The sequence below is a fragment of the Mobula hypostoma genome, chromosome 11 (genome assembly GCF_963921235.1).
Source record: "Mobula hypostoma chromosome 11, sMobHyp1.1, whole genome shotgun sequence".
Taxonomy (NCBI): domain Eukaryota; kingdom Metazoa; phylum Chordata; class Chondrichthyes; order Myliobatiformes; family Myliobatidae; genus Mobula; species Mobula hypostoma.
In genome coordinates, this window is record NC_086107.1 from 113,327,965 (window position 1) to 113,354,646 (window position 26,682).

General features: G+C 47.7%; 1 protein-coding gene across 1 annotated transcript in view; it reads right to left on the bottom strand.

Moving 5' to 3' along the window:
• Window positions 1–2,582: 2,582 nt before the first annotated feature.
• Window positions 2,583–26,682, bottom strand: part of LOC134354130 (transmembrane protease serine 6) — a 95,274-nt gene continuing 71,174 nt past the window's right edge. Inside the window, exons 13-18 of the mRNA XM_063062930.1 lie at window positions 22,511–22,627; window positions 21,432–21,548; window positions 16,959–17,124; window positions 14,355–14,626; window positions 8,999–9,135; window positions 2,583–4,126 (exon numbers count right to left, since the gene is read on the bottom strand). Coding sequence (XP_062919000.1) covers window positions 3,968–4,126; window positions 8,999–9,135; window positions 14,355–14,626; window positions 16,959–17,124; window positions 21,432–21,548; window positions 22,511–22,627 — 968 coding nt within the window. The 3' untranslated portion in view covers window positions 2,583–3,967. The remainder of the gene's footprint in view (window positions 4,127–8,998; window positions 9,136–14,354; window positions 14,627–16,958; window positions 17,125–21,431; window positions 21,549–22,510; window positions 22,628–26,682) is intronic.

The following is a 26,682-nucleotide window of genomic DNA, read 5'->3' on the forward strand; positions in this document are numbered from 1 at the left end:
ATCTTTCTCCCAAAGCAAGGATTCATTTCCACAGATGCTTCCTGAGTTCCTCTGGCATTGTGTTTGTGTGTGTGTGGGTGTTGCTCTGCAGAACAGTGAGGTACTGTAGTGTTGATGACACCCTCTGCCTTCCTGTTAGATCCCACTATCTGCAGCCCTTTGGTAACCACGACGCCACCAGATGTATTGCATTGTACTGCTGCCACAAAACAGCACATTTCATGACAAACACCATCTCCCTCCATCCTTCTCCCACCTGGCTCGATCTGCCCACCAACCCCAACTCCCTACTGGATATGCCTCACCCCTCCCTTGTGTCTCTTTGCATTGGCTGTCTCCCCTCTCTGCTCTCAGGCCTAATCAGGGTCTCAACGCAAAACGTTGGTCAGTCATTCCCTTTCCTCCACAGGTGCTGCCTGACCCGCTCAGTTCCTCAGAGATTTTTGTTTGGCCCGCATGTTTCCTAATTAAAGTTTAATTATCATTCAACCAGACATGAATGTAGCCAAACAAAATGGCGTTCCTTCATGGCCAAGGTGCAAAACGCATTACCAACAGCAAACAGCACACTGCACATAATAAATAGCACGTATGGTTATGATTTTCAGAGAAAAGAAAAAAACTAGCTAACTGAAGTCCCTGAGTGGCATGACTGTAGATTGTTCTGGTCCAGCTTGTTCTTCCACTGAGCAAACACTGGAGGGCAGCATCGACAAGCAAGGCCAACCCCCAACCCCTACAGATTCCAGCACCCCCAGATGAGGCTCCTGGCAGTACTTCATTGCTGGGATCATATCCTGGGGCTTTGAAAGGTGCAGTAGAATTTCAAGTTGTTATCATGTCGCCGAACAGATTGGCAATGTTTCTTTTGGTCAGCCATACTCACCATAGCAATGTTCTATGGGCTGTCCATCTGCAGTTTGTACTAATACTCAGCCTTTGCTGTACCTGTCCTTGTAATGAGCTGTTTGGACTAGAGAGCATTGGGTTCCGAGGTCTCCAGAGCACTTGAATTTGTTCCTTGCTGCTTTAACGTGAGTTGTTATTTTGTTTAATGCAAGTCATTAATTCTGTGCTTTCTGTTTAACCTTGTTGAATTTATTTTGACTGGCAAGGGTTTTCCGCATTCTGTGATTATTTAAGCAGACACCCGATTGGCGCTTATCGCGGGGTCCGACCTTTGAGAAGGTTTCATCTCACCATGTCGCTCGGCCGAACCGCTGATGTTTTGTTGGAACTCTTATAAACAAACCCTTGTCGCCATCTCTACCTGGGCGTCTGTCTTGTGTTCTGTCATTGCCAGCGCACACTGTGAGCATGTCCCATTTAAATAAACCACCATCTGGGAACAACTTCAGTTAAAGTTTAACCAGAAGCGCGCTATGCTTTCAGAACAGCAAACAAGGATGCGGTAGTCATCCAGATAACGTTTGCCTCAGGGAATAGGTGGTTTGGTCTGGCAGGACAATCGAGAAATCTGTGTATTGTAATTGCACCCCGTCATTACCCCTGCGCTGATAGTGTGAGCAGGTCGTGAGATGTCTGGAATATTTGGTTCAGTGTCGTGTTACCTCACTGTATCAGTTTTTAAATTTAATTTTAGTTTAGTTAGAGATACAGCACAGCACCACGTTCTCCCGGCCCAACAAGCCTGCACCACCTAACTACACTCATGTGTCCAAATTAACCTCGGAACCCATACGTCTTTGGAACATGGCCAACCTGGTCCTCTTGATCAGGGCTGGTTATGGTGCCTGTGGCTCTGATGAGAGAAAGGATCTTTCTTTTGTTGAGGGGCTCAGCAAGCAATCATCTCGATGACGGCATTCCTCCGAAAACCTTCCGAGCAAAGCCAACTTCAGGCAAAGCACCCAACTTGCAAAAGTTCGGAAATATCAATGCAAGCAAAACAGATTCAACATCAAAATGTTCTTTTTGTTCATCTTAAACAGAGGGCCAAGAAAATTGCATTTTAACTCACTGTACTCTGTGCCAAAAAAAACTCTCCAACTTCTCTCAGGAAAATATCAGTGTACTCCTTCCTCTACTGACAATCCCTCACCCAGTGTTTCCTCCCTCCACTATTTCTTCTTTCCAGCTTCACCCTGTGCCCCCGTGGTAGCATTAACCACTTTCACAAAGAGTGCTTTCTGTCCCTGTAAACAGTGTAACTACAGAACAAAATTCCAGGGCTGTTTCAAATCATGTCTCTCAGAATAGCTCGAGATGATTCTGAACTTTCTCAGTACCATTTTGTTTTCGAACTTTTAAACCAATGTGGAGCTTTAGAGATCAGTGGAAGGATCTGAAATGCTGGGGCCTGTCCTCCTACGGTCCCCAGCATCAACGACCCTCACCATTATGGTCCCTTCTCACTGCTGCCATCAGGAAGAAGGTACATGAGTCTCACGGCCCACACCACCAAGTTCAGGAACAGTTATCACCCCTCAACCATCAGGCTCTTGAACCAGAGGAGGTAACTTCACTCACCCCATCACTGAACTACTCCCACAACCCACGGACTTACTCTCAAGGACTCTTCATCTTATGTTCTCGATAATTATTATTATAATAATTACTCATTATTATTATTATTATTTCTTTATTTTTGTATTTGCAGAGTTTGTTGTCTGAATCAACGCCCATATTGGTGCAGTCTTTCATTGATTGCATTTTGTTTCCCATATCTACTGTGAATGCCTGCAAGCATACGAATCACAGGGTTGTATATGGTGCGATCTTTGCACTTTAATATTAAATTTGCCTTGAACTTTGATTTAACGGAGATATAAAAGAGAATTGATTTATGACCTTCCAAAGGCAATATCAGATGGGACAAATTTAAAGTCAATTGACAAAAGATGCAGAGGAAAGATGGGAGAAGTTTCAGGCAGTGATCTGGGATAGCTGCTGAAAGGACTGTAGAAGTAGATTTAACAGGGACTTTCAAAGGGAGAGAGGTGGGGGGGTGGGGGTTTGAAACCTTTGGGTGTGTGGGGATAAATAGTGGATATTCCAAACTTCCAGTTTTGGTTCAATGGGAAGAATGGCCTCAGTTTCTACAGTTGGAATGAAAGGTGCCTCGGTGGCGACAGTCTACTTAGGGGTCAATATGCCGTGTCGTTAGAGGCCGCAGTTAAACTCCCTGAACCTCCCCGGGGGAACAGTGCAGGAAGTGCCTTTTACAGCCTCCTGATGTCCCGAAGCCCACTCAAGGCAAGGACACCCTTCTTGAAGAGGAGTAGTGAGCCATGGGGACAAAATGTTTCTGTGCACAGCAAGATCTCATACTGAGCACGCAATCCTGGTGGGGGTGGGGGTGGGGAGGGGGGCAATTTGAAAAATCCAACATTGATTGCAGTTGAATGTTGCTAGTGTGATGTGGGGGGTGTGTAGCAGGTAACAAAACAAAGCTGGGGAGAAACAAATTGGAAATGAGTCAGTCGGGATTGGATCAATGCCCCTAACCTTCCACTCTCCACCCTCCCAGTCTGTTTATGAGCAGGTGACAGAGATGGCGTCCAGTGCCCTGGGTATTGATGGGTCTAGGAAGTGGTGGTAACCAATTCTAACATTATCTTGGTTGGCTTTTGAATCCCTTGGTTCCTAAAATTCTTTACCCAGAACTGCACAAACCTCCCAAAAATACAGATGGAGAAATTTCTACAAAAGGTCCCAACTCCTGCCTTATCGGCCTGATAGAGTATTTACAAAAGTCACACTGGGCATCCCATGCTGATGTCATCAAAAGGTGCAGAGTACTGGCCTTCTTATGCTGACATCATCAAAAAAGGTCAGAAGCCTTGATCATCCTGTGCTGACATAATCAAAAAGGTGCTGAGCTTTGACCTTCTCATGCTGACATCGTCAAAAGCTGCTGAGTGTTGTGGTGCGTTCAAGATGGTCCCTGTGACATCACCACTGATGGTCAGCCTCCCACACCTGGTGCACGAGCGGTCTGCTTTGGTTACGAGGTGACGCTGCGGATCCAGGTGATCAATCTGGTGACGCGCGAGTAAACGCCGTAGTACTCCGGTCGGGCACAGCCATAACCAAAGCTCACAATTCCGGCCAGGAACCATCTGCCGCTCGACTCCGCGCACACCAGCGGTCCTCCAGAGTCGCCCTGTGGACCGAGAAGAGCATCAGGGTTATTGCCTGCCTACTGCTGGCGGGGCGGGGTGGGGTTGTAGGCGGCTGGGGTGGATGGCCTGTACGGAAGAACACAAGAACATAAGAAATGGGAGCAGGAGTCGGCCGTCTGGCCCGTCGAGCCTGCTCCACCATTCAACAAGATCATGGCTGATCTGGCCATGGACTCACCTCAACCTGCTGCCTTTCCCCCATAACCTTTAATTCCCCTACTATGCAAAAATCTGTCCAACCTTCTCTTGAATATATTTACTGAGGTGGCCTCCATTGCTTCATTGGGCAGAGAATTCCAGGTTCGCCACTCTCTGGGAAAAGCAGTTCCTCCTCATCTCTGTCCTAAATCTACTCCCCCAAATCTTGAGGCTATGTCCCCTAGTTCTAACCTACCAGTGGAAACAACTTCCCTGCCTCTATCTGTCCCTTCCATAATTTTATATGTTTCTATAAGATCTCCTTTCATTCTTCTGAATTCTGGCAGGTACAGTCCCAGGTGACTCAATCCCTCCTCATAGTCTGACCCCCCTCATCTCTGGAATCAGCCTGGTGAACCTCCTCTGCACCACCTCCAAAGCCAGTATATCCTTCCTCAAGTAAGGAGACCAGAACTGCACACAGTACTCCAGGTGCGACCTCACCAGTACCCTGTATAGTTGTAGTTGTGCTACTGCCTCTGGTACCTCACCATTCCCTCACCTTTTACCTTTCTATCACCTGGATGCACGAGGCTGGCGTGGCCCCGCAGCCTCATGAGCACTTGGAGAGCTCGCTGCCTTGATTGTGATATGGTGGCGTGGTCTCCGTCCCCTCCTGCACTCACTGACTCCAATCCCCCAACACAGACGCACAAGTCCAATGGAGAACTGAGGGAGCATCGCACCCCGCCCCCCACACCCCCACGCCTCACTGAGGGAGCAGCCTAGGCCCACACACCTGGCCCACTTACTGAGGAAAACTGCATTCTTTTGTCCCTTAAGGACAGTGATGGAGCATTTCACTGTGTACTTTAGCAAAGCCCGTGTCTCCCAGCCGCCCAGACAGCAGAACCTACAACCCGGCGCTCTGCTCGCCTGGGATCTTGCTGTGCACGCATCTGCATTCACGCCGCCCATGTTACAGTGACAGCCCCGCGGATGCAGCTCGCCGACCGCCCGCAGAGCGGGGTGGTCCCCTGAGGCCGTAGTCTCCACAGTAATAGAGGCAGGGTCTGCCCTTCCTGTAGCAGGTGGCCAACCCTGGCTGTACCTCCACATGTGGGCTCAGCCAAGGAGGACAGGACTTTCACCACAGGCCCCATCACCTGGTTGATGCCGTGACTCCAGAAAGGAGCCACAGTCCTCTCTACTCACAGTCCGCCATTCATTAATACACCAGGGCCCCTTGTCGGTCTGACTAAGTCAAAAGAAGCAGCCTTAGGAACTACTCTAGGGCAGGGTTCGCAATCATTTTTATGCCATGGACCCTTACCATTAATCGAGGGTCTGTCGTCCCCAGGTTGAGATTCTCTGCTCTAAAGTCGAACGGTGCCAGAGCACAGAAACAGGCTCTTTGGCCCATTTAGTTCGTGCCTGCCTGGCCTTCTGCCTATTCCCATCTACCTGTACCCACAGGCCTCCATCTCTCATCCATCCACCTACCCAACTTCTCCTAAACATCTGCAAATTTGCTGATCAGTGTCTCTAGAAGCAGGTGCAATGCCCAATTTATACTTCTACGTCAAATGCACACCGTAAGTCCCGCGTACCCTACGCCGCAGGGTGACGTGCACCTCCCCAAAAGTGTAACTCACGCATCGCGGCGAAGCAGACCACAACAACTGCGATTGGTCCGCTTGGTAGCATCGCATTTCTGGTTGCTTTTGTCCGCCATGTCTGTACACTGATGCGAAATGAATGGTTGGAGACAATGAACCAAATTGTCAAATCTACCTGCCTATATCTGAAAATATTTGAAATGCATTTCCTCGTCCATGTCTCTCACAAAGAAACTCAACACAGTGGCATAGAAACCCCACCACCAACTAGTGTTGTGGCGGTGAATTGCAGAGCAACGCAGACACAACAACGCATGCTTGCTACGGCGTAGGGCTACGCATTAGTATAAATCAGGCCTACGGCGTAGCCCGTACGCACAGGCTTAAGAGGGTTGTCGTTGTACCGTCAGAGGTTGGAGGAGTGAAGGGTGGGGGCAGGGCATCAGGCTGCACTGAACCGGTGACAAAAGAAAGACCGTCCACATCACCGAAACGGAAGGAAAATACAATATACAAAAGCCTGCAGAGGACAGAAACCTGAAATCAAGACAGAGATGTTGGAAACACTGATCAGACCGGGCAGCATCTGTGGGAGAGAATCAGAGTCCACATCTCAGTTTGTAGAGACTCGGAAAGATGGGGGGTGGGGGGTAGAAAGTTTTTCGAGCTTGGCCTGTACCTTTGGGTTCAAGGTCTCTGTGTCCTATAGGTCGTCCTATCTGAAGAAGCTTTAGGAAGCCACGGTGAATGGAAAAAGTATAAAACTGTTTGGGGTCTGATGCTCTTGTTTCTATGTGGGTGATGTTAGTTTTTGTGTATGAGAGAGGGCGTTGGGGGCTTGATGCTATTGTTGCTGTTCTTTTTCGCAAGGGAGGGGCGTTAGGGTTTGATGTTATTGTCGCTTTTATTGAGAGGGAGGGGGTTTGGGGTTTGATGTTCCAGTCACTGTTTTCCGTGTGGGCGACCTGTTAGTTTTTGTGTGAGGGAAGCGTTGGGGGGGGGGTGGGGGCGGGTTTGAGGTTTGATGTTCTAGCTGCCATTTTCCATGTGGGTTTGGGGTTTGCGAGTTTTGTTTCTTTTTCTTTTTCATGGGGGAGTTGATGATTTTTCTCTCAACAACCCCCATGGCTTTTCTGTATTTCACGGCTATCTGGAGAAGGCAAATATCAGGGTTGGATTGCACAGGCATACTTTGACAATGAAATGAACCTCTGGACCTTCAATCACCGCCAATTTGCTCTCATCGTCGGTGGCCCAGTGGGCAAAGTGCAGAGAAATCGGAGAGATGTGTTCAGATTCAGGACTGCGAGTTCTGTTCAAGTTCAGTCCTGGTACAGGAGACGAGAATGGGCAGTGGACACAGGTCATAACACTGGAGGCAGGGGTGGAACGGGTGAAGGTGCAGACTGGGGGATTCTGGAGAGGCTGAGAATGGCCAGAGGCTATTTATTTGCGAGGGAGGGGGTTCGGGCACAGAGCAGACCCTCTCACCCAATGATCCTTGTTGCCCTATTTAACCCTCCGAATCACAGGACAATTTACAATGACCAATTAACCTACTGTCTTTGGATTGTGGGAGGAAACCAGAGCACCTGGAGAAAACCCACACACACACGGGGAGAACATACAAAGTTTCTTACAGAGGGCGCCAGAATTGGAGTCTGAACTCCGACGCCCTGAGCTGTAATAGCTACGCTACCGCGGCGACCCATGATTACCGTGGTCATGGAGTTGGGGTTCTGAGCCATTGGCACAGAAGGGAGCAGGGTTGAGTAGCGTTGAGGGTGGGGTGAGATCAAGTTGGACGGGGAGGAGTTCAGAGAGATTATTGTGTCCTGGCGGGAAGAGGAGAGAACCAGCAGCACCTAGCCAAGGAGTCAAACCTCTTGAGAGGCAAACGGGGGGGGGGGATTGTAGGAGGTGGAGATGCAAAGAGGATGGAAATATAAGGGGGTAATAGGGGGCAGTCGGCTGCATCAGGTCAGAGGTCGGGAGGTCGCGGGTCGGCGGTTGCTTCCTACAGAAGGACAAAGTTCGAGTTGTTGCTTTCCACGATGCTGAGAAGAAAATTCCGAAATTCCGAGACCTATGTGATGATTGGTGTGGACGATACTTTATATTGGTCTCTTTCTGTGTTTTCTGTTTTGCTGCTGATCGGCGGGTGCGCGATACGTTACTTCTTTTGGGCAAGGGAGAGGTTGGGGATTTGGGGTCTGATATTCTTGTTCATGTCTGTCCATGTGAGTCATCTGTTAGTTTTTGTTGGGGGGGAAGAGGTTGAGAGTTTAAGGGTTTGATGTTTCAGCTGCTGTATCCATGTCTGGGTGGGAGATCTGTTAGTTTTTGTGTGAGGGAGAGGTTGGGAGGGGGAGTTGATTTAGGGGTTTGATGTTAACTGCCATGTCTGTGTCTGGGTGGGAGATCTGTTAGATCTTGTGTGCAAAGGTTGAATAGGTTAGGACTTTATCCCCTGGAGCGTAGAAGAATGAGGGGAGATTTGATAGAGGTATATAAAATTATGATGGGTATAGATAGAGTGAATGCAAGCAGGCTTTTTCCACTGAGGCAAGGGGAGAAAAGACCCAGAGGACATAGGTTAAGGGTGAAGGGGGAAAAGTTTAAAGGGAACATTGGGGGGGGGCTTCTTCACACAGAGATGGTGGGAGTATGGAATGAGCTGCCAGATGAAGTGGTAAATGCGGGCTCACTTTTAACATTTAAAAACTTGGACAGGTACATGGATGAGAGGTGTATGGAAGGATATGGTCCAGGTGCAGGTCAGTGGGACGAGGCAGAAAAATGGTTTGGCACAGCCAAGAAGGGCCAAAGGGCCTGTTTCTGTGCTGTGATGTTCTATGGTTCTACGAGGGATTGGGAGGGTGGAGTTTGCAAGCATTTTCTTTTTATTTTGTTTTTCTGTATTTCACAGCTACCTGGAGAAGATGAATTTCAGAGTTGTATTCTGCATACATAACTTTGATAATAAAATAGACCTTTGACCTTTTGAACAAGATGGGCTCTAGTCCAAGGCACACAGCCAGTGAGGAACCTTAGTTACATCGTCTTGGCAATTAGGATTCTGGATAAAGATTGTACCTGGCAGGAGTCCTTCTTGCCCTCTGGGTAACCAGCACATATCATCTGGGGCGTGATGGAGTAGGAGTACGCTTCATTACAAACTGACTGATCCACCAGTTTCACGTCCACTTTCTGAAGAACATCTTCTACTGGACCTGAAAGGAAAGAACCACTGGTTTCTCCTGGTTTCTTTGGCTTGTTTCATCCTGTGCAGCCTCCTGTGTCTCTGGGATGTGGCCAGAAACACAGGGCGGCCAGTCTCACTCACACACACACAGGTACAATCGCACGCAGAGTTACCAGGTCATTTCTACATCAACTGAACCTGAATCTACCCCTTTGTTGTTGGGTTTGGAGGCTTGTGTGCCTCAATGACCCGGAGAGCTACGTTCACTGGAGTCAGGGCTTTGTGCTTTGGCTCTTGGTAGGGTCATCCATGCCAAACCGGTCAAAGAGTAGAGGCCAGACTAAGAGTAGTTTACCGGTCCTCCGGGTTCGGGGGTTCAGCTCAGGGGTAACAACCCTGACTGGTAAAACAAGACAGTTATGGAGACAGCAATGAAGAATCCTTCTACATCTGAGTGTGACAGTATTCCTGAGTCTCCACCTGGGACTTGCATGAGTGACAGTAGTAAAAACTGAGAGGAAGCTACAGACACGGTGAAGAAAGCCCTGAACATCATGGGAGTTGGAGGACCTTCATTGCTGCCCTGTACACCAGCAGTGTAATGGCCAGTAAGTCACCACTTCCACTGGCAGCTCATTCCACACTCTCATGCCCCTCTGAGCAAAGAAGTTCCTCCTCATGTTCCCCTTAAATATTTCATCTTTCATCCTAAAACCATCTTAAAACATTCTAGTCTCACCCAACCTCAGAGGAAAAAGCTCCATGTATTTACTCGATCTACGTCCCTCTTAATGTTGCATACCTCTATAACATCTCCCCTCATTCTCTGACGCTCTAGGTAATAGTCCTAATCTATTCAACCTTTCTTTCAAGTCCCAGCAACACCCTTGTCAGTTTTTTCTGTACCCTTTCAAGCCCATTGATATCTTTCCTGTAGGTAGGTGACCAGAACTGTGTACAATACTCCAAATTATGGTGTATCATTGTCTTACACAACTTCAACATAACATCCCAACACCCATACTCTTCATCTCTCCACACTCTCTTAGTCTGGGTTCTTCGCCCTTCCTTTTCAGTCCTGATGAAGGGTCTCTGCCCTGAAATGTCGACTCTTTATTCACTTCCATAGATGCCGCCTGACGTACTGAGTTCGTCCAGCATTTTGTGTGTGTTACCTTTACTCAGCGCCCTGATTAATAAACTCCAACGTGCCAAAAGTTCTCTTTACAACCATGTCTCCTGTGATGCCACGTTGAAAACATTATTTCCTTCTCCGAAACTACTTCCCTTTCTCCCATTGTCCACTCTCCTCTCCAATCAGACTCCTTCTTCTTCAGCCCTTTATCCTTTTTCCACCAATCACCTCCCAGTTTCTCATGTCATCCTCACTTCCCCTACCCTCCTGGCTTCTCCAGTGTGTACACCTCCTCCTCCTCCCCCTCACCTCCTCCTTCCCCTCACCTCATCTCCTCCTCTGGCTTCTTCACCCTTCCTTTGAGGTCCCATTGGAGAGTCTCGGCCCACTCACCCTTCATTCCTCTCCCTAGAGGCTGCCTGACCTGCTGAGCTCCTCCGGCATTTTGTGGGTGTTGCTCCGGATTTCCAGAGGAATTGCAGATCTGTTTCCCAGATCCCTTTGTGGTACTACACATCCGTTGTCAGGGAGAAACGTGAAAACTCCACTGAGGCAGCATCAGAGGTCAGGACTGAACCTGGGTCACTGGTGCTGTGGGGTGTCACCCTTACCAGCACCGCCCCGCCGTGATGCGTCAGCTGGCAGCTCTCTCTCTCTACATATGTTCACTCCTTCTCTCTTTCCCTCTTTCCCCCTCTCTGTCTGGTAATCACACCTATGAGAGCAACACGCACAAAATGCTGGAGGAGCTCAGCAGGTCAGGCAGCACCAGTGGAAATGAATCAACAGTCAACGGTTCAGGCTGGGCTCTTCATCAGGACTGAAAAGAAAGGGGGTAGGTGGCAGAATGAAAAGGTGGGGAGCGGGGAAGAAGACAGGTGAAGTCAGGTGGTTGTGAAAGGCAAAGGGCTGGAGAGGAAGGCATATAATAGGCGAGGAGGAGAAAGGGAAGGAGGATGGGGCACCTGGGGAGGTGATAGGCAGATGAGGAGAAGAAGTAAGAGGCCAGAGTGGGGAATAGAAGAAGAGGGGAGGTGAAGAAAAAATTCGGAAGGAGAAGTCAATGTTCATGCCATCAGGTTGGAGGCTGCCCAGACAGAATATAAGGTGTTGCTCCTCCACCCTGAGAGAGGCTTCATTGTTGGACTGGGAATTGGCCCACAGGAAATTCACAGGGCATGTTTCTGCACTGTATGTTGCATGAAGGCCACTGAGTGTATGTTGGTCTTCTGCTGCCGTAGCCCATCCACTTTAAAATTCGACACGTTGTGTGTTAAAGGGCATCTCTAAGCACATGTCTGTTGTCACCTTCCTGTCATCTTCAACCAGTCTGGCCATTCTCCTCTGATCTCTCTCATTTACAAGGTGTTTCCACCCACAGAGCTGCCACTCACTGGATGTTTTTTGCTTTTTTTGCACCATTCTCTGTAAACCCTATAGAGACTGTTGTGCATGAAAACCCCAGGAGATCAGCAGTTTCTGAGATACTCTGACCACCCTATCTGGCACCAACAATCATTCCACGGTCAAAGCCACTTAAATCACATTTCTTCCCCATTCTGATGTTTGGCCTGAACAACAACTGAACCTCTTGATCATGTCTGCATATTTTTTGAGCATTAAGCCGCTGCCATGTGATTGGCTGATTAGATATTTGCATTAAGAAGGAGTGCAGGTGTACCTAATAAAGTGGCCACTGACTGTACAGTACTGTGCAAAAGTCTTAAGCATGTATATAAATGATATCGTATCTGTTAAATAGGGGCAGTGGATATTTCTGATTTGATGGAGAATAGACGAGAAAGCACAGAGGAACATCTGGAGAAATTTCTGAAACGCCTGTTCGCTGCTGTCGTTACTGTGTGGTTGGGAATCTTTCGGAGGGTAGGCCTCAAAATCCCCGGCCTTGCCTGCTATTGGCGACTGAGAAGGAGGTCGAATCGTTTGGACAGAGATGGCGTTCAGTATTCGGTGTCGGAGAGCTGATCAGAGCTCGAAGTTTTCGGATGACTCAGAGTCGGACTGTGGTCGGGTATGGCAGGGAGAGTTTTTCTTTCTTCTCCCGTCTGCGTCAGATGTGGGACATTTAAGAGACTTTGAACTTTACTGCTCTCATGGACTTCTTCATCAAATTATGGTATTGTTGCACTGTTGTAACTATATATTATAATTATGTGGCTTTGTCAGTTTTTCCAGTCTTGGTCTGTCCTGTGTTTTGTGATATCACACCGGAGGAAATAATGTATAATTTCTTAATGCATGTACTACTAAATGACAATAAAAGAGGACTACGTGTCTTCATAATCTAAATATAGCTAGGAGCTAAGAGTTTTACACAGTCCTGTAGTAATTTTATGTATTGTACTGTACTACTGCCACAAAAAAACAAATTTCCTGACATGTGAGTGATGATAAACCTGATTCTGATATGGATCTCTATTGTGGACAGAGAGTGGGAAGGGGCAGGGAGAGGGGAATCATGGTTGGGAAAAGGGGAAGGGAGAGGGGAGGGAGCGGGAAGCACCAGAGAGACATTTTGTGTTGATCAATAAACCAATTATTTGGAATCAAATGACCTTGCCCGGTGTCTCAGGGCTGGGGGTGTCTGCACCCACGCCACCCCCTGCCCCTGGCTCTCCTCCTCTGCCATCTGTCCCACATCTTCCCCACAGGGCTCTACCCTCACCATTCCCAACATCCTTTGCTCCCGCCAGATTAGCAAACTGGCTCTCCACCCTACGTTGACAAATACAGTAGTGTGCAAAGCTCGTAGACACTCTGGGATTAAGGCATCTGTTAGTCTTGCGAGACCATGGATCTGCGCCTGGAAAGTCTTCACTCTCCAGGGCGCAGGCCTGGGCAAGGTTGTATGGAAGACCAGCAACTGCCCATGCTGCAAGTCTCCCCTCTCCACGACACCGATGTTGTCCAAGGGAAGGGCATTAGGACCCAGACAGCTTGGCACCGGTGTCGTCGCAGAGCAATGTGTGATTAAGTGCCTTGCTCAAGGACACAACACATTCCCTCGGCTGGGGCTCGAACTCATGATCTTCAGGTTGCTAGTCCAATGCCTTAACCACTTGGCCACGTGCCCACACGCTATATCTCTAAGACTTTTGCACTGTACTGTACATAGGGCTTTCAACATTGCAAAATGGCTGAAGGTGTTTGACAGGCAAGTTACCAAACAAAAGGTGGCACCAAGCTATAAAAACAAACGGGTCAAAGTTCGAAAAGAGGTGTGTGTCAACGAGGAGGGAGTAGGGATGGGTAGGGAGGTAGGAAACCTTGAGGGTGGGAGGACTGGAGGAGGAATTCTTGCTGAAGAGATATGCAGACGAGCATTTGAATCATCAAGGCACTGGGCACTGGACCAAGAACCGGTGGATGTGACCATGTGGGCAGATACTTTGTGGTCTTAACGGATGTGCTGTTCCAAAGGGATTCTTCCCTAAACTCACTGGCTTTAGGAGCTTGTTGAGGAAATGTCAGAGATTAGCAACTGGTCAGCAGAATGTCGACTGCTGGCAGATTACACTCAGAGGGACAAAATGACATGACGTTTGGTGGAGTGGGGCCAAGGAAGGACCGGGAGCCATTAAATGACGCTGTAATGGCGTTGCCAGTGGCTGTGTAGCATGGTGTCCGTGCTCGGGTTGGGGGCTAGCCACTCCTGGCAGTGCTGCTCTCCGCTGTTCGACCGGTGGAATGACAGGCTGGATTGCCGGGAGCTGTACCATCAACCTCATGTCGCTCAGGGTCTGGGATTGTACACGAGTTCTCTTGCGTAACAATGTGTGTGCGCTTTTTTTAATCTCTCGCTGATGTGAATGTATGTTGTGCACCTTGGCCCCACAGGAACGCTGACTCATTTGACTGTATCCACGTATAGTCTGAATGATAACTAAACTTGACTTGGTTATGCTCGCCACTTGGCAAACGAGAAGGAAAATGGGGTAAACACGAGTGATAATCATGCCTCATCTCTGCAATCATTTCACATCTCATCTTTCACTCTCTTCCTGTGACACTGGAGACGCCGGCGTGGCCAATTTCAACAGCGTGCCCAGCACGGCCCTGTGCCAGCATGGCACGGGAACCACGTCACTCACCTTTTTCCTCGGTCGCTCCCCAGCCCGTGACCCAGCACAGCTGGCCTGCTTCGAAGACGTGCGTCGTGGCAGGGAGGCAGATCGGGCAGATGGTTGGCGCGAGGGGCACGGGCTGGTCTAACTTGAGGAGGGCCACGTCGTTGCTGGATGTTTCTCCATCATAGTAAGGGTGGACAATGATTCTCTGTACCTTGAAGCTGAGTTCGTTACTGCCCACGGTGCTTAACTTGAACTTGCCAAGATAGACCGTCCAAAACTCTGGTGGTGCATAACTGCAAGGGGAGGTGGAGGAGGAGTCTAGATCATAAAACACTTCAGCACAGTACAGGCCTTTGTTCCAATCACTTAATCTACTCCAAGATCAATCCAACTCTTTCTTCCATGGTCTTCTACCATCTCCTATCAGATTCCCCCTTCTCCAGCCCTTTATCTCTGTCACCAATCAACTTCCCAGCTCTTTACCTCACCCCTGGTTCCACCTATCACCTACCATCTCGTACTTCTTCCTCCCCCTCCTCCCATCTTCTTGCTCTGACTTCTCATCTTTGTTTTCCCAGCCCAGATGAAGGGCCTCAGCCCAAAACATTGATTCTTTACTCTTTTCCATAGATGCTGCCTGGCTGCTGAGTTCCTCCAGCACTTTCTGTGTGTTGTTCGGATTTCTTGTGTCTGCAGATTTTCTCGTTTCGATGTAATCCTTCCCTCCTTCATTGCCCTCCATTTTTCTTCCATCCACGTGCCAATCTAAAAGTTTCTTAAGTGTCCCTAATGTATCTGCCTCTACCACCACCCCTGGCAGTGCGTTCCACGCACTCACCATTCTCTGTGTAACAATACTACCTCTGACCTCCCCCCTATACTTTCCTGCAATCGTCTTATTACTATGGCCTCCTTGTATTAGCTATTTCCACCCTGGAAACCGTCTCTGGTTGTCAACTCTCTCTATGCCTGTTATCATCTTATTCACCTCTATCAAGTCACTTCTCATTCTCCTTCATTCTACAGAGAAAACCTTGAGCTCCATCAACCAATCTTCAAAAGACTTGCAACACACATCAAAGTTGCTGGTGAATGCAGCAGGCCGGGCAGCATCTCTAGGAAGAGGTACAGTCGACGTTTCAGGCCGAGACCCTTCGTCAGGACTAGTAAGGGTCTCGGCCTGAAACGTCGACTGTACCTCTTCCTAGAGATGCTGCCTGGCCTGCTGCGTTCACCAGCAACTTTGATGTGTGTTGCTTGAATTTCCAGCATCTGCAGAATTCCTGTTGTTTGCGTTCAAAAGACCTGTCTTCTAGTTCCGGCAGCATCCTGGTAAATCTCCTCTGCACCCTCTCTAAAGCTTCCACGTCCTTCCAATAATGAGATGACCAGAACTGAACACAATGCTCCAAGTGTGGTCTAACAAGAGTCTTACAGTCACAACATTACCTCATGGCTCTCAAGCTCAATCCCCTGTGATGGCAATCACCATTTGCATTCTTAATCCCTCTATCAACTTGCAAAGCATCTCTGAGGGATTAACGGATGTGGACCAGAAGACCCCCTGTTTCTGCTATGAATCCTTCCATTAACCCAGCACTTTGCCTTCAATCTTGACCTTTCAAATCCAATTGTAATCAGAGCCTGAAGATTCACTGGAATGATTCCGGGAATGAGAGGGTTAACATATGAGGAACGTTTGTCTGCTCTTGGACTGTATTCCTTGGAGTTTAGAAGAATGAGGGGAGACCTCATAGAAACATTTCGAATGTTGAAAGGCATGGACAGAGTGGATGTGGCAAAGTTGTTTCTCATGATGGGGGAGTCTAGTACGAGAGGGCATGACTTCAGGATTGAAGAGCGCCCATTCAGAACATAGATGCGAAGAAAATTTTTTTAGCCAGAGGGTGGTGAATCTATGGAATTTGTTGCCACGGGCGGCAGTGGAGGCCAAGTCATTGGGCGTATTTAAGGCAGAGATTAATAGGTATCTGAGTAGCCAGGGCATCAAAGGTTATGGTGAGAAGGCGGGGGAGTGGGACTAAATGGGAGAATGGATCAGCTCATGATAAAATGGCAGAGCAGACTCGATGGGCCGAATGGCTGACTTCTGCTCCTTTGTCTTATGGTCTTCATAGTGGTTTGATCCTGGACTGGACGCCAGGAGCCTCTGAGGGGGGAGCTGGAGGGTGTTGTAAGGGGGTAACACGAGGTGAGGTTGATAGAAGAGTTTGACGTTGATCAGTTCTGCACATCTATGCTCACATCAGTCTACTGATGCGCAGTAGAGAGTACCCTGACAGGTTGCATCACTGTATGGTATGGAAACTGCACGGCAGTGGACAGGAAGGTCCCACAGCAGGTAATGAAAACTGCCCAGTGTATCACTGGCACCAGCCTACCCCCAGTCAAGGACATATATACAGAAAGGTGCTGGAAAAGGGCCAGCAACGTCATGAAGGGTCCCACACACCCTGCTCACTGACTGTTTGTCCCACTCCCATCAGGGACGATGCTACGTAGCACCCACAGCAAGACCACCAGACGCACAAGCCGTTCCTTTCCCCAAGCAGTAAGGCCGATCAACACCAAATGACATGAAATAGTTTTGAATCTTGGATCTACCTGCCGGGGAAGCAGTGGGCTGCGGACAGCACCCAGTGTTCATTGATCAGCATCCCTCCGCAGACGTGCTGGCCGTAGATCTGCAGGCTCGCTTGCCAAGGCCACTCCCCCTCCGTTGAATTGGTCCCGCCAACAATTCGGCTCTTGCTCATCTGAAGGCCGCATTCTGAAGAACGAGGAAGCCACTTGTTAATTGGGATCAGAATCGGGTTTTTTGTCACTGATGCATGTCGTGAGATTTGTTGTTTTGCTGAAGCAGTACAGTGCAATACAAAGCTTCAATAAGAACCTGTTAACCAAAATCGTGCCAGTAGAGATCAAAACAGCAAGGCAGTGTTCATGGACCATTCAGAAACCAGGGCGTGTCCTCTTCTCATCACTACCATCAGGGAGAGAGTACAGCAGCCTAAAGACACACACTCAGGAACAGCTTCTGCCCCCCTGCCATCAGATTTGAATGGACAATGAACCCATGAACACTACCTCACTAATGTTTTATCCCTTTCTGTCAATACTAATTATTTAATTTCATTTTTATTTACATTGTTAGAGTGATTTTTGGGTTTACGACAGAAACTGACTTTGGTTACTGGTCTTCCCATCTGAAAGTGTATTGTGCATTTAATTTGGAGTGCAGCTCTGAACAACAGTTTGCTAAAAGCTGTGAATCCCGGTCCAGGCAATGCTGATTAAAATTCATTTGGATGTCTGTGGTGTGGCTGTGAAGGTTGTATGTAGTTTCAAAGAAAGCATTGTCCATACATTGTAAGTATGGAATTGTCCTTTGATGTTTGGCACATAAAATATGGAGCCCCATGATGGGTTAGCAGACCTTTCCATCAAAAGTGTCTCCATATGATACCTGCTGTACTTTGTTTCGTTGATTGAAAATACGGCTTTGTATCTACCAGTGAGAAAGCCTACAGGTGCTGGAAATCCAAAACGGCAAACACAACAAAATGCTGGAGGAATGCAGCAGGCAACATCTATGGAAATGAATATAGTGCCTACAAAAAGTATTCGTCCCCTTTGGAAGTTTCCATGTTTTATTGTTTTACAACATTGAATCACAATTGGTTTAATTTGGTGTTTTAGACACTGATCAACAGAAAAATATTCTTTCGCGTCAAAGTGAAAACAGATCTCTACAAAGTGATCTAAATTAATTACAAATATAAAACACAAGATAATTGATTGCATAAATATTCACCCCCTTTAATCATAGCAAATAATCACTAGTGCAGTCAATTGGTTTTAGAAGTCACATAATTGGTTAAATGGAGATCACCATGTGCAGTTAAGGTGTTTCAATTGATTGCAGTAAAAATACACCTATATTTGGAAGGCCCAGCTGCTGGTGAGTCAATATCCTACACCTCGAAGATAAAAGAACACTCCAAACAACACCGCGAAAAGGTTGTTGAAAAACACAAGTCAGGAGATGGATATAAGAAAATGTCCAAGTCACTGAATATCCCTTAGAGTACTGTTAAGTCAATCATCAAGAAATGGAAAGAATATGGCACAGCTGTAAATCTGCCCAGAGCAGGCCATCCTCAAAAACTGAGTGACCGTGCAAGAAGGGGACCGGTGAGGGAGGCCACCAAGAGACCTATGACACCTCTGGAGGAGTTACAAGCTTCAGTGGCTGACATGGGAGAGACTGCACATACAACTGTTGCCCGGGTGCTTCATCACTCGCAGCTTTATGGGGGAGAGTGACAAAGAGAAAGCCACTGTTGAAAAAGAACTCCTGTGAAATCTCAGCTAGAGTCTGCCAGAAGGCATGTGAGAGACTCTGAAGTCAGCTGGAAGAAGATTCCACGATCTGATGAAATCAAAATTGAGTTTTTTTGGCCATCAGATTAAACACTATATCTGGCATAAACCAAAGACCACACATCATCAAAAACATAACATCCCCATTGTGAAGCACGGTGGTGACTGCATCATGCTGTGGGATGCTTCATTGCAGCAGGCCCTGGAAGGCTTGTGAATGCAGCAAAATACAGGGAAATCCTGGAGAAAATCACGATGCAGTCTGCAAGAGAACTGTGACTTGGGAGATTTGTTTTCCAGCAAGACATAAAGCATAGAGCCAAAGCTACACAGGAATGGCTTAAAAACAACAAATTAATGTCCTGGAATGGCCAAGTCAGAGTCCAGACCTCAATCCACTTGAGATTTTTTGGCTGGATTGAAAAGGGTTGTTCACTCACGATCCCCATGCAATCTGACAGAGCTTGAGCAGTTTTGTAAAGAATGGGGAAAAGTTACAACATCCGGATGTGCAAAGCTGATAGAGACCTATCCACACAGACTCAAGGCTGTAATTGCTGCCAAAGGTGCATCTACTAAATACTGACTTGAAGGGGGTGAGTAATTATGAACCTACTATTTTGAGTTTAATAATTGTACTACTTTCAGACCAATTGGTAGAAATTGTTTTCACTCTGACACAAAAGAGACTTTTCTGTTGATCAGTGTCAAAAAATGCAAAATTAAATTCGCTGCGATTCAATGTTATAAAACAATAAAACATGAAAACTTCCGGGAGTGGGGGGAGGGGTAGTGAAGACTTTTTATAGGCACCATGGGTAGTCGATGTTTCAGTCGCTGGTCACTCTCCGCAGCCCACTGCTTCCCCAGCGGGTAGATCCAGGATTCAAGGCTCATGATGAAAGGTCTCGGCCCCAAATACTGGCCATTTAGTCCCTCTCCGTAGTTGCTGAGATCCCTTCGCCACCCTGTGTGCGCTACTATGGACCTCCAGCATCTGCTGAGTCGCTCGTGTTGGTGAAATCTTTGGTTAGATTCAAAAGGGCATAATTTTCCAGTGAAACAATATGTATTCAGGATGTTCCAACCTTACTGCAGATAAGCAAGTGCAGCAATCAATCAAATGTGTTCCCAAATTATATTTTCTATTTAAAGTCAGTATAGTCAAATTAGAAACAGGAGAATGCTGGAAATCCAGAGCACCACACACAGAAGGCTGGAGCAACTCAGCGGGTCAGACAGCATCTATGGAAATGAATAAACAGCTGACATTCCAGGCTAGGACTGGAAGACATCAAAATAATAATGTTGTTGGGGGGGAGAGGGGAAGGAGGCCCGATAGAAGGTGAAAGGTGAAGTCAAGTGGGCGGGAAAGGTCAAGGGCTGGAGATAAGGAATCTGATAGGAGAGGAACGTGGAAGGAGGAGGGAATGCATGGGGAGGTAATAGGCAGATGAGAAGAGGTAAAAGGCCAGAGTGCAGAATACAGGAAGCGGGGCGGAATTAGTTTACTTTAGGTTTAGAAGATGATGAGGGACGTTGATCGTGTGGGTAGCCAGAGGCTTTTCCCCAGGGCTGAAATGGCTAACACGAAGGGGCATAGTGTTAAGGTGCTTGGAAACAGGTACTGAGGGGATGTCAGGGGTATGTTTTTCAGAGGGTGGTGGGTGCGTGGAATATAGGGTTTTTTAAGAACCTCTAAGATAAGAAAATGGAGCTTAGAAAAATAGTGGGCTGTGCGCTAGGGAAATTCTAGGCAGTTTCTAGAGTAGGTCACATGGTTGGCACAACATTGTGGGCCGAAGGGCCTGTAATGTGCTGTAGATATATATGTTCTATGTTCTATGGATGGAGAAATCAATATTCATGCCATCAGGTTGGAGGCTACCGAGACGGAATATAAGGTGTTGCTCCTCCACCCTGAGGGTGGCCTCATCTTGGCACAAGAGGAGGCCGTGGATCGACATGTCGGAATGGGAATTAAAATGTTCGGCCACTGGGAAGTCCCTCTTGTGGCGGACGGTGCGGAGGTGCTCGATGAAGCGCCCCCCCCCCCGCAAATTTACGTGGGTCTTATCAATGTAGAAGAGGCCGGATTGGGAGCACTGAACACAATGGACGACCCCAGCAGATCCACAGGTGAAGTCTTGCCTCACCTGGAAGGGCTGCCTGGGGGTCTGAATGGAAGTGAGGGGGGAGGTGAATGGGCAGGTATAACTCTTCGGTTGCTTGCGGAGATAATTGCTGGGAGAAAAATTAGTGGGGGAAGGACTTACTGTAATTTATAGTTTTTATCATTACAAATTGCAATGTACGGCCGCCACAAAACAATAAATTTCACGACATATGCCAGTGATACTAAATCTGATTCTGATTCAGAAATCGGAAGGCAGAGGGGAAAAAGCTGTTACTGAATTGTTGACTGAGTGTCTTCAGGCTCCTGTACCTCCTCCCTGATGGTAGCAATGAAAAGAGGGCACGTCCTGGGTGATGTATCACCCCTCGCTGACACCCCCACCCACCCTGCCCAGACCTCAGAGGAACGGAGGGAAAAGGGAAACCTTGGACATGTCTGTTGCTGGCTTCATGGACCTAACCGGTATGGCTTTAGTTCGTGGGCTGTTTCCCTGCATCCGGTCTCTCTGTCTGTTTGTTCCCACGGCCGGTGGAGATTACTCACAGCACGGTCCTTACCACAGTTCCTCTCGTCACTGCCATCCTCACAGTCCCTCTCATAGTCACATTGAGGGTTTGCCTTCTTCACACAGGAGCCATCGTCGCACTTGTAGGTGAACAGGCTACATGGTACGGCTACAGGTGGAGCAGTCAATGACAATTTGTTAGATAGCACTCTCTCACACACACTCACACACTCACACACACACACACCTCTCACACACACACATTCACTCACACGCTCATACACACACACTCACACACACACACTCACACACACACACACACACACTCACACACACACACACACACACACACACACACACACACACACACACACACATTATATATACAGACATCCCACCCTGCAAAAACTCATTTCGGGGAGGTAGCAGCATCAATTTCCGGGAGAGGTGGGATGTCTGCAATAGAGTAGCTCCTGAGCAGTTAGCCAGCTAGTTTAAATAACGTTAGCTATGCTAATGAACGAATGACACCTGTTAAACTCACCTCAACACGTCTTTTACAGTCTTAACCCACCATGGGCAATAGAAAAGTCACTGTTGCAAACAGTGCAGCGAGCAACACTGTCATTATTTTTGACCCCTATTAGGCAGGGGTACACTTTAGTGTAGTCTGGGGTAACGTACATTTCATATTTTCTTTTTCTGAAACACTCTCGCTCTTGCTCTTGCTCTCACTCGCGCTTGCTTTCTTGCGCTTGCTCTCTCGCTCTTTCTCGTGCATTCTCTCACGCTCGCTCTCAAAAAATTCAATTGCCGGGACATTGTATATAATTTGCGGGCATCAGGGAACCACTATTAATATGCAGGAGACTCCCGGAACTTCCGGGAGAGGTGGGATGTCTGTGTGTGTGTGTATGTATGTATATGTATATATATATATATATATATATATACAGACACACACACACACAGGCACAGAAACACACACACACACACACACACACACACACACACACACAGAGCATGTGCAAAAGAATATTTCAGCATAAAGTGAGCAAACAGTTTGAGTGAGAAAGATTCCTTGGAGAGAGATGTCAAAATGGACGGTACAGAACGGCGCCCCTGGCCTACCCTCATTACAACTCTCCTCGTCACTCCCTCCATCACAGTCCTTCACGTGGTTGCAGACCTTGTGAAGCGACAGGCAGGAGCTGCTCCCCCCGGTGCACAGATGCTGCGCAGGACAAACTAGGGAAAGACAGAGAGAGAGAGAAGCTGGATGAGCCATCGAACAACGAGCGTGAGAGGGAGGGGAGTGAAAGAGAGGAAGTGAGGCGGAGGGAGTGTGAGGAGGCAAGCTTGCGAGGTGGAAGGAATGGCAGAAGAATCACATTAAGGGAAGGTTTTACAACCTCAAAAAAATCCAACAGAATTTTCAAATATTATTTTCCCTGATAAAAATCAGTCATTGTTACCATTTTCTATGTAAACACTCAATGGCCACTTTATTAGGTACACCGATACACCTGCTTATTAATGCAAATATCTAATCAGCCAATCATGTGGCAGGAACTCAATGCATAAAAGCATGCAGACACGGTCAAGAGGTTCAGTTGCTCTTTAGAGTAAACATCAGAACGGGGAAGAAATGTGATCCAAGTGACTTTGACTGTGGAATGATTGTTGGTGATTTGAGTATCTCAGAAGTTGCTGATCGCCTGGGATTTTCATGCACAGGAATGCATGGGTTTCCTCTGGGTGCTCCGGTTTCCAACCACAGTTCAAAGTTGGTTTGCACCTATTAGTAGGTTAATCGGTGATTGTAAATTCCTGGGTTAAATCGGTGAGTTGCTGGGTGGGGGGGTCTTTGGGCTGGAAAGGTTGGCACCACACTGTATCTCTACATGTGTATACAAGCAGTTCTGTGGGTGAAAATACCTGGTTAATGAGAAATGTCAGAGGAGACTGGTTCAAGCTGACGGGAGTAGCAGACACCAACAAAATCAACAAACTCATTCATAAGGCCAGTGATGTTGTGGGGATGGAACTGGACTCTCTCACAGTGGTGTCTGAAAAGAGGATGCTGTCCAAGTTGCATGCCATCTTGGACAATGTCTCCCATCCACTACATAATGTACTGGGTGGGCACAGGAGTACATTCAGCCAGAGACTCATTCCACTGAGATGCAGCACAGAGCGTCATAGGAAGTCATTCCTGCCTGTGGCCATCAAACTTTACAACTCCTCCCTTGGAGGGTCAGACACCCTGAGCCAATAGGCTGGTCCTGGACTTATTTCCTGGCATAATTTACATATTATTATTTAATTATTTATGGTTTTACATTGCTATATTTATACTCTATTCTTGGTTAGTGCAACTGTAACGAAACCCAATTTCTCTCGGGATTAATAAAGTATGACTATGACTATGAGGGCGACAGTAACTCAAATAACCACACGTTACAACAGTGGTGTGCAGAAGAGCATCTCTGAATGCACAACGCATCGAACCTTGAAGTGGATGGGCTACAGCAGCAGAAGACCATGAACATACACTCAGTGCCCACTTTATTGAAGGAGGTACTGAATAAAGTGTCCACTGAATGTACATCCAACATTTTCCTTGATTGATTTGAACCTGAACAGTCTATAACTGTATTTTCTCTTCTCCCTTTCTTCCTCAGTGAGGTTTTGATTGCTATGTTCCAAGCTTACCTTTCTGAATCTACAGAATTTTTAGATTACCATCAGTACAGTCGCTGTGTCCAAGATCAGAGATTAGTTTCATTTGTCACACCTACATCGAAACATGCAATGAAATGCATCATTTGCGTCGCATCAAATCAGTGAGGGTTGTGCTGGGGGCAGCCTGCAAGTGTCGTCGCACTTCCAGCTTCAACATGGCGTGCCCACACCTCACTGACCCTAACCTGTACGTCCCTGGAATGTGGGAAAAAGGCAGAGCACCCAGAGGAAACCCACGTGGTCACAGAGAGAACGTGCACACGCCGTTCCTACTATAGGAGGAGTTTATAGAGCACGGTAATATAGTGGTTAGTGCAACAGCTCAGGCTATCGGAGTTCAGAGTTTAACTCCCGTGCCGCCTGTGTCTTCCCTGTGGATGCGTGGGTTTCCTCACAATTCAAGGAAGTACTAATTGGTAGGTTAATTGGTCATTGTAAATTGTTGGGTTAAATCGGTGTGTTGCTGGGCAGGGCGTCTCGGTGGGCTGGCAGGGCCTGTTCCACATTGCATCTCTAAATAAAAGGTCAAGGTTGTCAAGTGTAGTGGGCATCCGCATCGGACAGTGAGGCAAACGGTCCCGGGTTTGAATCCACATCAAAGTTGCTGGTGAATGCAGCAGGCCAGGCAGCATCTATAGGAAGAGGCGCAGTCGACGTTTCAGGCCGAGACCCTTGCTGCCTGGCCTGCTACGTTCACCAGCAACTATGATGTGTGTTGCTTGAATTTCCAGCATCTGCAGAATTCCTGTTGTTGTCCGGGTTTGAATCCGGCCGCTTTCAGGCAGGAACAGGATACTGATAGTGGATGATCAGCCATGATCACAGTGAATGGCGGTGCTGGCTCGAAGGGCCGAATGGCCTACTCCTGCACCTATTGTCTATTGTCTTTCCATCTGTGAGCATCGAGCTAGTGACTCAGCCTCGTTTTTAAAAAAATGTTAAATGCTAGAGAAATGGCAAAAAGTGCCGCACGATCACACACGTTTGATGGGGAGAGGTGGGGTCTGAAGGAGAAGGGAGACGCTCTGAACTGGGGAATACAGACTACAAGGATCACACACGAAGTGGTGGAGGAACTCAGCAGGTCAGGCAGCATCCATGGAGCTGACGTCTTGGGTCCAAGCCCTTTCCCCCGGGATCAATAAAGTATGACTATGACTATCAGGACTGGAGAAGATGCCAAAATAGAAGGTGGGGTGAGGAGAAGGAAGACGTAGCAGGTGATAGGTTAAGTCAGATGGGTAGGGTAGGGGTTAATGAAGTAAGAAGCTGGAAGGTGATAGGTGGAAAAGATAAAGGGCTGAAGAAGAAGGAATCTGATAGGAGAGGAGAGTGGACCATGGGAGAAAGGGAAGGAGGGTAGAGGCAGTGAGAGAGGGAGCATTCAACATGGGAAGATGAGGTCACCACAGACACAATCCTGTAAGTATCACTGTCTTCACCAATAGAGGGTTATTACCATTCACTCCAATAATTTTAAAACTAGAAACATGATTGATTTATTTTACTCTTTCATAAGCACATACTTAAAACCGCTGTCAATATTTATGCTGAGAACTGAATGCAAACAGGAAAGGTGCTAACTTATAAAAACAGGAGATTATACAGATGCTGGAAATCCAGAGCAGCACACTTAGAATGCTGGAGAAACCCGGCAGGTCTGGCAGCATCTGTGGAGAGGAATAAACGGTCGATATTTCGGGTTGAGACCTTTCATCAGGACTGGAAAGGAAGGTGGAAGAAGGTAGGGGGAGGGGAAAGGAATTTATTGGGGGGGCAGGTGATGGGGCAAGCGGTTGTTGACCATTGCTGATCAGGACTGACCCAGCCGGTTCTTTGGTATCAGAATTGGATTATTATTGTCCCAGCTACCGAGATACAGGGAAAACTAAGTTTTGCAAAAGTTGCTCCATATTCAGATCATTTCAAACCATAAGTACTTTGAGGAAGTACATTGTGTGCATACATCTATTGACGCTTCCGGACACATCTTCAGTGATGTTTCTGGAATCATCGGGTGTTTCGGGTCTTTCAACATCATACAACCTCCTCCAGGTGACCCAGCCGGGGCTGATCAGACCCCAGCTTGTGTCCAGATGGCTAGCTACTTATGACTCCATGGCTCCCCTCTGTTGAGCCACAGCCATCTTGAGGCCCGCTCTGCCACATCGGTGGTACTGCGGATGGCTCTCCTCTTCCTCTCTCCCTTGATGCCCAAAATGCTGAAGGCTCTAACTAAAGAACGGGCTACAAATCCCCTACAACCAGCCTCCACTGGGAGACACCTCGCTCTCCATCCAGCCTGCTGACAGTTGCTGACCAGTCCTGTGTACTTGGAGAGCTTCCTTTCAAAGGCCTCTTCCAAGCTATCTTCCCATGGGACTGTCAGCTCCAGCAGCACCACTTGCTTAGTCGACTCAGACACTAGGACAATGTCTGGTCGCAGGATGGTGGCTGCGATATGGTTGGGGAACTTCAGCTGCCCTTCGAGGTCCACCAACAGCTGCCAGTCCCTTGCAGAGGTCAGAATGCCTGCAGATGTTCTTTTGGCAGGTATT